Below are 16,690 nucleotides of genomic sequence, written 5' to 3' on the forward strand. Positions count from 1 at the left end.
GCATTAATAATGAAGAAACAGCAATATGATTGCTTTATGGTAGCCTCATGCAATCAGTACAAGCTTCACAGTAGTAAGAAAATCTCCAAAAATTTTTCCAATATGTTTATTGAAAAAAAATTTTCATGTTAGTGGACCCATGCAGTTCAGACCTGTGTTGTTCATGAGTCAGCTGCACACACAAAAGTAGTATACTTTTATAAGACTTTTAAAAGTATAATTTATAAGACCCTGCTTTCATTTTTTGGCCTCATCTTACCTCTAATCTCATTATCTTTCTTTCCCTCATTTTTTTTATCCTACATATAGTGGCTTGCTTTTCCTCCCTTGAGTGCCACATAAAAGATTAACTTTATGTGCACACAAATTTAGAGTACACATAAGAACACCGGTAGAATACATCAAGATTGGTGGAATTTTTAATGTTTTCTAAATTTTCTAAAGTAAGCGTGCTTTTCTTTTATAATTGAAAATTATAAGAAGTATTAAAATTTGTAATGTGCAACAGGCAGAGTGTTTTAAATGTCTTTTAAGCCTATCCCAAGATTTCTTTTGAGTCCTCAGAAGGAAAATGTGGCATTTAAGCAGTAACATGTGGTATGATACATGGGACTGCTAAACAAAGACTCCCTTCCTCTTTACAATTACCGTCCCATATCATGATACCTGCAGTTCTATCAACATAATACTCTGTCAAGAGTTAGTCAGAAGCTAGTAGAGATTATTGATAGTATAAAATTAGATCTAGAAAGGGACTTTGAAATCATCATAAGGAAAGGTCATATTGGAAGACAGGGAGGAGTGCAAAGATCATGAAGTTGATTACTGTAGTTTTGCCTTAGTCCTGGGCATAGGCTTTTTTTTTTTTCATTAAAACCTTTGACACCAGAGGTAAGAAGATAAAGTTTCCAACTCAAGTATTTTAAGACAACTTTTACATCAGAAATCCACATTGACTGAAAGCTGAACAATTCTAATATATGTTAAAAGTAAAAATTTTTTAAAATCTGTTAAGTCCAACAGTTAGGTCTCTGATTTGTGCTCAGTTCCAGTTAAAGGAGAGGTGTCCCCACTCCATATTTTAACTTTTATACAGTAGTTTCCCTTGTTGTACAGTATATGCCATAAAAAATAACGGTTTCTTATATCACATGGTAAAAATCCAAAATCCTGGCATTCCTCTATTACTTATCTTTATTTGGACAGCATTGGAAACCAATGCAAAGGAGATGACAGATGATGCATGCTGAACAAAGAAGAATAAATATTGAGTATGGCTTCATAGTCTGGCCATCTTCAGGTAAATACTGATAGGACAGCAAGTGAGTTTGAAGCCGATTGGTATGCAGAGGCACTGTTGATTAGGAGACAGCAACTTACAAGTCCAAGTTCTGGGGAAACTAAATGAAAGGGTTGGTTAATTTATAGTTGCTGAAACAGTCTTTAAGTACTTATGAGTACTGCGTTCTGTTTATAATGGTAACCTTGACCCATTAAGGAAAAATTATATTTTATATACCTTGTTTAATAAGCAGGAAAGTATATAATACATTTTAGATCATTTAAACAATAAAATTGGTTAAAATTGAATGTTAGCTCTCATCAAATAAATTCTGTTAATCTGGACTATGACATTATTAGCAGTTTTAATCAGTAAAGTCTACTTTAGCTGCATTAAAAATATTGGATCTCGGGGCGGCCAGATGGCTCAGTTGGTTAGAGCACCAGCTCTGAACAAAAATATTGGATCTCGGGGTAGCAAGTTAGCTCAGTTGGTTAAAGCATGGTGCTAGTAACACCAAGGTTGCCAGTTCGATCCCCGCATGGGCCACAGTTAGCTGTGCCCTCCTAAAAAAAAAAAAAAAAAAAAGATGTGTGTGTATTTGTACGTGTGTGTACACACAAACACAAAATATTGGATCTGTTCACCATTCTTTTTTGCCAACTGGATACCAGAAATAGTGTATATGTTTTCTATACTCTTGTTTCATATATTTGTATAAAGTTATTGGTATTTTATTGATTTGGAAATGACTGGAGTTAAAGCAAAAATGTTTTCTACACTTTTGTGAAATGAAACTATGATTAAGTGATTTATTTTCAAATTCTCCGTAACTTTAAGTGACAAAGTGACTTAATGTTAAGTACACATTCATCGTTTGTAACCACCCAGCATTTTTGAACATCTTCCATACATTTTGGTAATTTCTCATATTATAAGTTTTACTTGCCAAAGTAGAAGCCAGAAAATTTATATCCTTATACCCTCACACAGCTAAAGTAGAGGCATGTGGCCAGTCATGTTCTTTACATTTGGAATTGCTTGGGAGCTACATGAGATGGCAGTCTTGGGCAGGGGAGTGTATGTTTTGACACAAGTGGTGGTGGGAGCTTGTGGTTTTTCTAGGTTCCTAGTATCAGAGGTGCCAAGTAGTGGTAGCAGTCTAGCTTTTCCTGGAGAGTCTCCCAAAGTTCGATTGGGATTCAAATCTTCCTCTCTTCTAAATTTGGCTCTCTGATCCTTAACAGAGTTTATGTAAGCTCCCTATTAATCTTTAAATAAATTCCTTTTCTGCTTTGACTAACCAGAAGAAATTCTAAGTAAGAATTCTAAGTAAGAAGCTTAACTGAACACTTAATATGCATGGTTGGTTTTCCTAAAATACAATATCATATATTATTCACTCTAGAAAATATAAATAAATGTCTTTCATTTTTCATGCTACTAATTTGCATACATTGTATTGGTTCCTGAGTTAATGGATTATTTTGGATTAAAGCTCCTATATATGTTTCTCTTAAAGAGCTTCACCGTTTTGCATCCTCACACATGGTAATCATTCAATAAAAGTTTATAAAAGTAGTAACATTAATATTAAGATACTTTAAAACATAATCTTTTTTTGTAAAGCTCGTTAGAAATATTCCTACTAAGTTATACATGACCAAAATAACATTAGGCACAGCTTCTGTTAGTATTTTTCACCCAGTACCGTGTTTCTCTGAAAATAAGACCTAGCCGGACCATCAGCTCCAATGCGTCTTTTGAAGCAAAAATTAATATAAGACCTGGTCTTATTTTAATATAATATAAGACCGCGTATAATATAATATAATGTAATTTAATGTAATATAATACCTGGTCTTATATTTATTTCTGCTCCAAAAGACGTATTGGAGCTGATGGTCCGGCTAGGTCTTTTTTTTGGGGAAACACAGTAGATTGAAACAACTATTTGACTTGGAGCTGATGGGTCCTGGAAAAACACACTTTAAAAAGAAAACAATAGAAAACTACTGCTCTGTCTTTTAAAAAAATTTTTTTTATAGTCTCATTGACTTTACCCATGTTTTCAATTTCTTTTCACTAAGTATTGTATCGTCCATATCCTGTAATTTCTGAATCTGTAGTTTTTTTGGGGGGCATGTTTTTTTCCTGCACCTCATAGTACCTTATTTCCTTTTATATTTTGTTATCTTTGACTATGAACTTGTTTCTTGCCACTGTATCAGTGGGAGTTTCTGAAGATCTAAGTATAAGTTTCTTTCCTTTATAGATTTGATTTTTTTTTTCTGTTCGAATACCTGACAGCAGTTTGGGCATGAGATCACATTAAACACATTTCTTAGTGATGTTTTTCTGAGCACCCTGGAAATGTGACTGGAGGAAGTAAAATCCACATGAGAGTCAGTTTGTAGTTATAAAATGTTAGGACTGATTTTATATTTTTTTCCATTCACCACTCCTGTTGTGAAGATAATTTTCCTTGCAGTCCCCTAGTAGGGTACGGGGAAAGGAAGTGTTGTTTCTAGTACACACTTCTTATTATGTGGGCTTTTGGAGTCCCAGCTTTGTGTTGGGGAAGCCAGATTCTGTCAGCCCACCACCCTCACCCATTCAGTAAAAAATTAAAACTTTTGAAAACTGTAAGCACATTTTAGAAACAATGAATTTTATTAAGAATATCTAGCATTATTTGGATGTTTAAATATGGTTAATATCACAAATGACAGTTCATTAATTTTTTTAATGAACTAACATTACTTGATCAGATAATTTTGTTATATCTGTAATAGCAAAATAGTTGAGAGTGTGACCTGTCAGCTAAAAATGTAAAAGTAGGCTTTAAAAAAATCCTAATACTGCTAAAATAATGTTCTTACTGTGTATTTGTTTTAACAAGTGCAATATGATAGTACAGAAAAATAGCAACGTCAGACATACTTCAGGTTTCATTTAGAGCCCAAGAATTAGTCACATTTCAATGTTTTCATACATTTTTTTCTAGAGGAAGTGTTCTCACTCTTGAAAAATCAAAAGTAAGATAAATTATTACATTTTTCCCTCCTTTGTTGTTATTCTAATTTCTCATCCAAAACTTTTATTTTCTTTTTTATACAACTTTATTGAACTAAAATTCGTACACCATACAGTTCATCTACTTACAGTGTAGTTTCAGTTGTTGTTAGTATATTCAGAGTTGTGCAATCATCACGGCAATCAAATTTAGAACATTGCATCACCCCAAAAAGCAAGATTGTTAACTGGGACTCCCCATTTTCCCCGACCTCCCCAATTCTAGGAAAGCACTAACCTACTTCCCTTCTCTATAGATTCTGGACATTTTATATCAATGGAAATGAATTATAAAATATGTGGTCGTTTGTGGATGGCTTCTTTTACTTAGTATCATGTTTTTAAGGTTAATCCATATTGTAGCATGTATCAGCTCGTCATTTGTTTTATTGTCAAATAATATTCTGTTATATGGATATGCCACATTTTATTTATCCATTCAGGAGTTGATAGACATTTGGGGTGTTTCCATTCTTTGGCTGTTATGAATAATACAGCTATGAACATTCACGTACAGTTGTTTTGTGTGGACATAAATTTTTATTTCTTTGGGGTATATACCTAGGAGTAGCATTGCTGGCTCACATGATAATGCTGTTTAACCTTCTAAGTAACTGCTAGACTGTTTTCTAAAGCAGCTGTATCCTTTCCAGTGTATGAAGTTTCCAATTTCTCTACCTTTTTACCAATACTTGTGGTTCTCTCTCTTAGTTAGCTTAATGGGTATGAATTGGTATCTTACTGTGGGTTTGATTTACCTTTCTCTACTGCGTAACAATATTGAGCATCTCTTCATGTGCTTATTGTTCATTTGTATATCTTCAGAGAAATGTCTATTCAGACCATTTGCCCATTTTTTAATGAGGTTATTTGTCCTTTTATTATTTAGTTGTAGCGTTCCTTATATTTTCTACATAGAAGTTTCTTATATATGATTTAAAAAATTTTCTCTTTTTTTCTTTTATTGCCTGTGCTTTTGGTGTCATATCTAAGAACACATTGCCTAATACAACATCACAAAGATTTGTGTCTTTCTTTTCATCTAATTTAAATTGTTTTAGTTAAGAAGATTTTGTTGCAGTGTCAGTAAAGAAATTTTTACGGGGGACAAAATACCCATAATCCCATCAACCTAGCAATTTATTTTTGAAATACTATCATGTCCTTGTTCAAGGTATGCATATTTTCATTATTGCTATTATTTGTTAAGTACTATGTTGTGTTCTGATATTTTTGTGTTCATATATGATATTTGTAATTTCAATTTTTAAGGCTGCATAATATAGCCAGCTTATTTGCTAGTTGTGGAATACAACTTCCTTTTTTTTCTAAAGATTTTATTGGGGGTGGGAAACAGGACTTTATTGGGGAACAGTGTGTACTTCCAAGCCTTTTTTTCCAAGTCAAGTTGTTGTCCTTTCAGTCTTAGTTGTGGACGGTGCCGTTCAGCTTCAAGTTGTCCTTTCAGTCTTAGTTGTGTGCAGCTCAGCTCCTGGTCCAGTTGCCATTGGTAGTTGCAGGGGGCACAGCCCACCATCCCTTGCGAGAGTCGAACTGGCAACCTTGTGAGTCGAACTGGCAACCTTGTGGAGAGGACGCACTCCAACCAACTGAGCCATCTGAGCCATCCGGGAGCTCAGTGGCAGCTCAGCTCAAGGTGCCATGTTCAATCTTAGTTGCAGGGGGCGCTGCCCACCATCCCTTGTTGCACTCGAGGAATTGAACTGGCAGCCTTGTGGTTGAGAGCCCACTGGCCCATGTGGGAATTGAACTGGTAGCCTTCGGAGTTAGGAGCGTGGAGCTCCAACCTCCTGAGCCACCGGGCCGGTCCACAACTTCTTTATAGTTTTGTTTTTGTTATATGACAAAACTCCAGTTAACACTGACAGATACATAACTTTTTGCCTCTGTTGAATTATTTTCTTAGTTTAATTTTCTAGGAATGGAATTATGGGATCAAAGAATGTAAGCATCTTTACAACTCCTATATGAGGTCACATTACTTTTACAAAGCACTAAAGTGTGCTTTTGTTTATTAAACAGGCTTTGAAATTTTTTTCATTTATTTTGAAGTTGATGCACATTATAAGTTGAAGAATTTACTTTAAGTGGCAGTATTGTCAGTGATAATCTATCAAAACCCATGGTCAAGTTAAATGTGTGTATTTTCATCTGAAAAAAATAATGGTACATCTACTGGGACATTTTGTACTGATACTGAAAACTGGAACAGCCAATTGCCTTGTTGACAGAAGATAAATACTATGACATACTTAAAATTTAGTATTTTATGACATTCTGTACTCTAAGCAATAATAGTGTATTTTGTTAAATTTTCTTTAGACTTCGGGAGCAGGAAAGAAAAGAAGCAGAAGAAGCTAGTCAAAAGGAAGTTGAAGAATGGGAAAGAAAACTTCTAGCTCAAGCAGCTCCGACTTGTATGGAGACCATGTGGGAAATTCCAGCTATCGGGCATTTCCTTTGTTTAGCTCAGCAAATTCTAAATTTGCCAGAAATAGTCTTTTACGAATTGGAACGTTGTCTTCTGATGCCTCAGTGTAATGCTTTTCTATCTAAAATAATGACTTCTCTATTAAGTCCTCCTCATCGCAGACCTACCTTACATCGAAGACCTACTTTGCCTTATAGGACCTGGGAAGCAGCACTGAGACAGAAAGTACAGCAGTGGTACACTGCTGTAGGACAGACTGAAAATCCCAATAACTGTGCTGAAAAACTTGGGTTGTGTCCTCAGTTTTTTAAAGTTCTTGGAGGAGTTAATCCATTGGAAGAAAAACCTTTTCACGAACTACCTTTCCACCAGAAAGTGTGGCTACTTAAGGGTCTTTGTGACTTTGTGTATGAAACACAAAAAGAAGTTCAAGATGCTGTACTTGGACAGCCTATTCATGAATGCAGGGAAGTTATCCTTGGTTACGATTATTTGGAGAATGCTTACGTACATTTTCCACAGTTCTGTGGTGCAGATGTACGGATTTACAAGCAGAGACCTTTTCAGGCCCCAGAATTTCCAATTCCACCCATTAAAATACAAAGAGTACCTCGGATTAAACTGGAGAAATTCAAGTGTGACTATTTTAGTACAAGTAATGGAGAACATAAGTGTGGTAGAGAAAGCCTGCCCTCTCCCTTCAAGAAAGAGCAAGAAATTAATTTTGATCCGACTTGCTACCCTGATAAAATGAACTTGGATAATCATGACATCTCTGTTGAAATGGAAGTGAAATCCAATTGTGAAATTAGAGTTCGCAGGCCCTGCGAAATAAAAAAAACTGATTGTTGTAAAGAAAATTCAGAGAAACCAGGGAGTCCAGGAGAAGTTACTGACTTTGGAGAGCCTCTCAGTCCAGGGGAAATACGGTTTATAGAAAATCAGGAAAGATACGGTGAAGCTTCCAGAGTAAAACCTGAACCCAGTCCATTCAAAGAAAATGCTCTAAAATCTTGCCAAATACATGTAAATGGAAGTCACAGTGATCATCCAGAAATTAACTGCCACAAAGTTGTGAGGGATATTCTATTAGAGCAGTCACTGCAGAGCCACAAGAAACTCAAACTAACTAAAATGAGAGCAAAAAAGAAGAAAAAGAAAAAAAAGAAATTGAAAGATGTTTTGAATGAAAACTTACAGAGAAAGCGCGAAGGTCTTCATTCTCTTGCATTCAAGTCTTACAAACCTGAGATACAGAATAAGTTATTGATCATCAAAAAGAAAGCAAAACACAAGAAGCACAAATCTGGTAAGCCAACACAAATGGGTGAAAATTACGTTTAAGCATACTTCAGTTCTTTCAATTAAGCATCATGAAAGGCTCTGATGTACAGAATGAAGTATGTGTGTGTGTGTGTGTTTAAGGCTCAAGTTTTATATTCCCCGTGATTATAACCCAGAGCAGAAGAGGTTTTTTATTACCAACAAAAAAATACTGGTGCAGTACATTTGAATTTAATTCTCGGTTGCAAGTCTTTGGACGTTATGTTTTTACATTTCTTTGGACCAGTTTCTCCATAAATGATGCTTTCCATCACTGATGAGAAGTGGGTTTTTTTTTTTGTTTTTGTTTTTTGTCTTTTTTGGTTTTTACCCTGGGTAAGGGCAGTACAATGCAATGAAAAAACACTATCAGGAGAAAGCATTCCAAGGACTAAAGTTCGTAGCAACTAGCTTCTTAAACCAAGGCAAGTCAGATTATCTTTCTGGGTCTCAGTTTTTTTCTCACATATATTTTCCAGCACTCTGTTTTCAGTATATATTTTCTTATCCAGAAAATGTTGTGAAATCTAAGGAAAGAATTATAACAAATAAGACATGAATCATTTTTTTAAAGGATTTGTAAGCTTGTCTTATACCACATTTACATATCCAATATATTTGTCACAAGCCTGCTTAAACAATAAAAACAAAAAATCCTGTAAGTAAAGTGTTCAGTGGTTGGTCACTCTGGTTTTTAATTACTCAGGTGCTTTGCTTTTCCTATTCTTTGCCTTTTAATCACTTTAAATGTTTCATTTATTGAGAGGATAGGTGAGATAAAAAACTGATGATTAACTTTATTTATTAACCCTAATAAAAGTTGCCTGATTGGGAAAAACTTGAATTGCTTATTAAAAATGAGTTGTGGTTTATCATCATTTGCAGATTTCAGTTTTTATTTCTTCCCTCAATAGTAACAAAGATGATTAAGATTTGACAATAATTTGGTAATGAGTTGGCAAATGAGGGAGTGAATTTTGTTTAGCTGATATAGTTGCTATTATATCTTAGTTATTATATCATTAAATACAATTGAATGTATTTTTAAATGTATATGTAATGTACCATTGATAAAGAAGTATAAAATTTTCTGTCAAGAACAGGCTTAATTTGTTGAACTGAAAATTGCATAGTGGTCCACATTGATCCAAACAATGAAAAGCTACAAGTTTTTAAAGAAACTTTCAGAAGTGAGCCTTTTAAATTTTACAAGCCATTCATTAGGCTATATAAATTTTTTTTTTTTTTTTTTAAACATTTTTTTTTCTTTTCTTTTTTTTTTTTATTTTTATTTATTTTTTTTTTTTTGGTTGTTGAGAGCCCACTGGCCCATGTGGGAATCGAACCGGCAGCCTTCGGAGTTAGGAGCACAGAGCTCCAACCGCCTGCGCCACCCGGCCGGCCCAAGGCTATATAAATTTAGTTTGATTGATTTGGCAAGTTCTCTTTGAAATGTTAACCTCTAAAATATTAAATGTTTTTAAATTTGAAAAGTTTTCCAATTCTAAAATGTGTAATATTGTTTTATTAATACCATTTTTACTTAAGACCTTTTATTATTTATAACCTATTCATGTGTTAAAAGGTAAATATGACTTAAAGTAGTTTATAAAATAAAATAGTATTGATTTAGCTTCTATACAGACTGTACCAGTAGCTGAATAAAAATATTAACTGCTAAGGATTGGATTACAAGGAATTTATATTGTAAGGAAATAAAGTGCTGCTACATTTTTGAAATGGAAGTTCAGAACGTAGATCAGAGAAAATTAATGGGATTTTCATATCCAATACTAGACAAGTGAATGAAAAAACTCAGAAGCAAATTCAGCAAGTACCTATGTACCCTCTCTCTGCCTGTTCAGTTGAGTGAAGGCTTACAGTCATGAAATAGAAGGAAATAATGCACTTGCCTATAGACTGACTCATTTTTATCTTCAGAGCAAATTTTAGAAAGTCAGTCTTTAATGGCAGAAATACTTGCATGTGGCAAGGACGGATTCTCTCTCCCTTATAGTGCTGGGTAAGGATAGGCCAATTCTCTTCACCAGGTGCATCAGATACTAAACTCCTTTCTGTTAGTACAGTGTTACATAGAATGTTACAACAACAAAACATTTGTTTTACATCATTTTCAGTACACTCGTCTTTCTGAGGCTTCATCTTTCTGAGGTTTTGCCCTGAGCTCCTTTATTAGGTATGAGATACTATGGCTTTTTATATGTAGTCAGTTTGGAGCATACCCTAATCCAGTATTTCCTTTCTCACTCTTTTAAAAAGTGAGCTCCATAGTCACAGGTTTGGGAAATACTCCGCTTATAAATTCACATTGTGCATCAGGACATGTCCACAATACATTTTACCAAATTCTTGTAACAGATTCGTTTGGGAATTCAGAAATCTTCGATTTTAGAAGGACATTATGTATATAGTGTTTATTAAGTAACATCCTCCTGTAGCTTGGTGCATTCCCTGTAAATCAAACACATAATTTCTACAGAAAAATGTATGAATAGTCAGATTAAATGAGGTGAGGACTATAAAGCTCATAACAGCTCAGGTCAGGTTTTGCTACCATGTAAATTATTTTTTAAAACTTTAGTTTTCATGATCTTTTGGACTTTAGAATTGTGGATAAGTGATTCTGGGCCTGAACATGAAGGACTCTAGAAAGTCTTGACGAAAACTGTTGAGTTTTCTTTAACCTAGTATTTTTCAAATTTATTTGAACGTAGAGGTTTTTCTTCAAGTAGTAATATTCTACAGAATATACTTTGGAATAAGCTGTGTCATCCATGACCAATTTATGAAGCTTAACTTAGGGTCAACTAAATTCTACATGTAGTTCATCAGGACCCTTTATGTTGATTACTACAGGATTTCTTTTTGGTGCAGTTCTCCAAATTTAGTAAGAAGGCACAAAGACAAATTGATTGAAAGTGATTTGATAATTTTAGTGCACTTTGAGGCAGCTCTGCAATTTCTAAGCATTTTTATCCATTGTTCAGAATTGGAGTTTTCTTTCTGCTTTTTGAATTTTGAATTCATTTTTAGCCTGTTCTTTACTCTTGGAAACATTATGAAACAGGAAAACATCAGAATTTTCCTTATTGTGTGTACTGAACAGCATCAGATAATTCTTCATAATACCGTACTTATTTATAAGATTTAGTCATAACAGTTGCATTTGTGTCTAGCTTATTTTGGTGATTGTCTCCCCTCTGTTCCGTAACATTCTTTTCTTAGCCTTGATTGAAATTAAATTTAATAATTTCCATAGCAGTAAATTCTAAAGGATAGTAAGTTGTCGATGTAAGTGCGCTTCAGAAGGCAAGCATTACCTTACATAGAGTAGAAAGATTAGAAAATATTTATACACCAGTTACCCAAAAAATAGGGTTAAACTTATATTAAACGTGTATCTAGTCATCATAGAATTGATTTTTGGGCTAAGTCAGTTTTCTAGAAAGGCAGAGTTTCCTGTAATAGTGAAAAGTTTACTTAATATAAATCTTGAAAAAACCATTGACTAAAAACTTTGAGACCATTAGTTATAAGGTACTACATTTGTTACAGTATTTATTATGGAGAGCAGTGTTTATTACTTAAAATTGGAAACTATATTTGTCACTGGAAGTTGAATTTATGGCCAACCTTGGAATCATTGATCTTGACCTCTTGATGTTAATTACTAGGTTGGTGCAAAAGTAATTGCGATTTTTGCAATTTTTTTTTTTAAATCTTTTAAACCGCAATTATTTTTGCATCAACCTAACATCTAGTCATTGTATGAAAATTGAGTGTATTGTTTTGGAGGGAGGAATGTTACTCCTCCTGTACAAGTCTATCCAAGTAAATGTGAAATATATGACTTAGGCAGGTAAAAATACAGAGCAAATTCTTTTTCTCCCACAATGGGCTTGGATCTGTTTCTCTGCAGCCTGATGAAATTGTGTCATAGAATTACTGAACATCCTGGGTATCATTTGGAAAATGGTGATATCATGCAAATGACCAAAAAGCCTAGGTTTTGACTATACACAGGTTAGCTATTTTTTATGTTTTGTTTCTCAATATTCTATAGCATTCTTGAGGACAGAAGGATTGTTTCTGGTTTTCCATCCCAAACACTTAGCACAGTGATTGACACATTGTGTAGGAATCTATTGAATAAATAAATGCGCACACATAATGCGGTTCACCCAGTTAAAAGTAGCATTAACCCCTTGATATGTATCTCTCACATCCTTTTCAAGGCATTTATATTTTTGAATATGATCTATACATACCATTTTACAATCTGCTTTTTTTCCACCTAATAGTATATACCATGAACATCTTTGTGCAGTAAGTAGATTTCTGCAGCATCATTTCAAATAACTGTATATGATTCTGTTGTGTGTATTTTGTAGTCATTTAACCAACCTCCTTGTTGGACATTTTGATTGTTTTCAATAATCCCCATTTGAAGAATAATGGGGATTGGATGGATGAAAAATGCTTAACGTGAGCAAAAGCATGGAGGTATAATTAAGCCAAGTGTCACTGAAAAAATTAGCGCAGGAAAAACACGTAAGGAAAAGTTGAGGTTTTAAGAAGCTGTTTGAGTGATGAGAATATGCCATTTTGGGGTGCTATCTTTCTGGGCAGTTGGTGCTATTTTAAATAATTCAGTCAGGAGCACAGTGTAAGGAAATGAGCATGAAATAAGATTTATTAAATGTATAAAAAGCAATGAGCTGGTTTATAGGGAATGACTGAGAAAGTAATGTAGTCTACAATATTTAATTACATCCAGGCCCATATTTGTGAAAAGGTTGTATAGTTCTGTGTTGGTAGCATTATAGAACCTAACTGTGTGTCTTTATGAGGAAAACTTAGAGGACCAGCTTGAGATCCCAAGATAATATGAGAGTGAAAGAATAAACTGTATTCTGTGTCCTTTTATTTTAGTGCCTTCTACTCCTTCACCCCACCCCCCCTTACTTACTTACTGTGCTTACTGTGTGCCAGGCACTATTCTATGCTTTTATACATATTGTGTCATTTAACCTTCATAAAAACTCCATGAGGTAGATGCTGTTATTATTCTCCATTATATAGATTTTATGGGTTAAAAAAAACACAGAGAAGTTATTAGTGTGTTCAGGGTCACACAGCTAGTAAGTGGCAAGATTAGGAGAAAGGATCTAACAAGGTAATTAGGAAGGACATCATTAAAGAGTTATAAAAAGAAACTGGCAGGGTTTAGATGAAGGGGTAGAAGATAACTTCAGAAATAGGAAATTCTAAATCCAGGTAAGAGTGATTGTGTGACTTTTCTATCACATTGACAGAAAAAAAATTTTTTGAGAGATGTTGCAATAAGTAGCAGAAATTGACAACTCATTTAGTATTCTAAATTAGAGAGGAAAAAAAGAAATAGATATTCAACAGTTATTGAATTATGTGGTACGGTAAAAAAATGGCCAGTATGATGAGAAATTCGTTCAGAGGAAGGAAAATCACCTATTAAGACCAACTTGCTTATTTAGAATAGAGATAGAACATTCCAGAAATTCCTATAGACTATAAATATTAGTTCAAGATATGCGCATTTAGTAAATAAAAGTCAAGTTTAGACTCCAGTAGTAGCTTCACATTCTGGGTACTTCTCAGATTTAGTACTTAATAATATAAATACCCTTCGGTTTTTTACTTTTAATAATGATTAATGTCTTATTATCCATTCACTTATGAGTCCTAAAACGAAAACACTGAGAGGGAAGTGAATGTGTCGGGATAATTCTTAAACATGGGAAGGCCAAATAAATCGAGGAGGACATTGAAGTGGAAGTCTCTGAATAGTGTAAGAGGCCAGGAGTGAAGACCGGGAGGGAGGGCAGCCCTGTGAAGGAGAGAGAGAAAGATGAGGAAAGAGGAGTTGGATTGGGGATGATAATTTATAACATCAGCTTCCTTTTCCTAGTAAGAGGTATATCTTCACATTCTAGAAGAGTAGAGTTTTGTGCCTAAGTTATAGTGTGAAGTATATTTTTAGTTACATTTTGCTTTCTCAAGTTGAGCTTTCTTTTTTAGAGCAATTCTAAGCATAGTTCTAAAAAGCTTCATTAGGCTGCACTTGCAACATTAATTACTAGGCCATATTAAGTTTTCCTTATCCATATTTCAGGTACAAGGTGACACTCAACTTGTTGCCCGTGTGTGTGTTTTAAGCTCAGGAATTAAGTTGAAATTCTGTGTATGTTTTAAACTGACCTCTGACTTCACAATCCTCACTCTGAGAATTACATTCTCTTTTATGGGAGCAGGTGACTTAGCGCTGCGGGCGGAAGCCCACTGGGGGGCAGTGTGTGGTTTGTCCTGTATGTGTCTCCCTGGAACAAAAACAGAATACCAGATAAAAGCTGTGTGGTTTTGTGGTATCCTATGCCATGGTCCATTTTAAAAGTAAATATTCAGTAAAAAGGAAGAGATGATTTTTATTGAAGAATACAGGAAATTTTGTATTCAAATTGTTTTTATGAGTATATAGACTGAAGATAATTGAGTAATACTGAATATGCAAATTTTCTAACCTTAATAAAAAGGAATGCTCTGAAATCAGTCAGAACAGATTACATCCTGCGGAAAGTTTGAAAGAATGCAGCATTTTACCATAAAAAAGAACACGGCTTTGAAGTGAGACAGGTCTAGTACAGATACATGCGCCAGTGCGCGTTAGCGACAAGTAGGCCTCCATCGATCTATGTACCTGTGTATAGCCAGTTTCCTTCTCTGTGAAAAATGGGGGGATGCCTACCTTGCTGTGTCATTACAAAGATTAAGTGGAATAGCAAAGCATATTGTAACATGTGCTTGGCACATGGTAGGAATCAATACATGATTTTTGAGAAGTTAGAATTGCATAAGGGAAAAAGCTTGGACTTTGGCATTAGAATCCCTGTCTGTGGTGCTTACTTACAGTGTAACACTTGAGTAAATTAAATAATCTTTTTGGTCTTTAGTAATCCCACATTAAAATGGAGAATTGCCTACCTTGGAGGGTTGTTTTGAGAATTAATGAGATAATTTATAAAATCACTTTACTAAGTGTCTGATACACAGTGGGCTCTCAATAAATGTTTTCTTACTGCCGTGCCTCGGTCATGTTGTGAAACTCCGGTAAACTGTAAATTGTTTAAAATCACTGTCAATGTTTTCCTTTATAAAATGGTCTTGGATGGATAGTAAATGGTCTCAATAGTAAACCTGCCTCCCTTTTCCTATCCCCAGACTGGTGAAAAGTAGGATTCTGATGAAAAGTAGGATTCTTATATTTAAAGATCATTTCTCGTAACTTACTATATGCTAAATGCTATAAATACAAAATGAATAATGTGATTTCTGTCATCAGTAATCCACAATTTGGTAAGAAAGAGAAACAAACAGATCATTATAATAATGTATGGTAAGTGTTGTATTAATTGATGTGTACAAAGTAGAGGTAGTACAGAGGACACATGAGCAAGAAGAATTAAGATGAAGGCGTAAATTAATTAAAAAGTTTGAAGAAGGTTAAATATTTTATTTACACTCTTAGCTAAGGCAGATAATAATAACTAACATTTACTGATCCCTTAACCATGTGCCTACCAGTAGTCTAAGCTCTTTGCAGGTTTTACTCATTTAATTCTCACAAAGTAGGTAATATCTTTATCCCTGTTTTACAGATGAAGAAACTGCATAAGGAAATAAAGCAGTTTTTTCAAGGTCTTACATCTAGCTGGTAGGTGATTATAATTGGTATTCAAACCCAGGTAGTTTAGTTCCAAAACTCAAACTTAAAACCACTATACAGTACTACCTCCAGTTGCTAAATAACATTTAAGTATCCTAATGACATGGTGAAAGAAAATACCCAGTAACTACCACCTCAGCTTCTTAATCCATTCAAATATAGCGGCTGCTACAATAAACTGAGAATTTAGTACCTGAGTTTAGTGCCTATGTGACGATATGAAATTCATTGGAAATATCAAGAGCGACCTCTATTATGCATATAAATAAATATAAAATCAAATTATTTTTAAAAAGCTAATTAGAGCAGTGCTCGGGTGTTGGGCGTCAAGGAGATGAGGAGATTAAGGAAGGATTTCATTTCCTTCAAATTGCTGTCTTGATGGCCTTCCCAGCTTTTCGATCAGTAAGGTCATTAAATCTTTTCCCATGAACTTTAAAAAATTGTGAAAGTAGTGTGTAGAGAAAAGACATCCTGGTGTTCAGATTCCTGCATTCCTAAGAGGTGCCTATAGCACCCAGTTTAGAAATGTATTATAGAGATACCAAGAATTGAATTACTTTTCCCTGAATATTGATTGTTTTAAGCAGCCCACCCACTTATTTTTATAGGAGTTAGTTTTGGTATATGTACCGTGTAAGCACAGAAACAAATAACAGTGATGGGAAAAATATATATATTAGGTTGTTTTAATTTAATTAAAAACAAATGTCAAATGACACCAGATTATATTATTAGAACAAGATGGTAAAACCTATGAGAACCTCAGCAACTCAAA

At 34.3% G+C, this 16,690-nt stretch overlaps 1 protein-coding gene across 5 annotated transcripts in view; it reads left to right on the forward strand.

Moving 5' to 3' along the window:
* The window catches only part of BRD10 (bromodomain containing 10), an 83,957-nt gene that overhangs the window by 31,805 nt on the left and 35,462 nt on the right, over nucleotides 1–16,690 (forward strand). For all 5 annotated transcript variants that reach the window (XM_081066760.1, XM_081066761.1, XM_081066762.1 and 2 more), the window contains one exon: nucleotides 6,701–8,118. In XM_081066760.1, coding sequence (XP_080922886.1) covers nucleotides 6,701–8,118 — 1,418 coding nt within the window. The remainder of the gene's footprint in view (nucleotides 1–6,700; nucleotides 8,119–16,690) is intronic.

This window comes from Rhinolophus hipposideros (assembly GCF_964194185.1).
Source record: "Rhinolophus hipposideros genome assembly, chromosome: 11".
NCBI lineage: Eukaryota > Metazoa > Chordata > Mammalia > Chiroptera > Rhinolophidae > Rhinolophus > Rhinolophus hipposideros.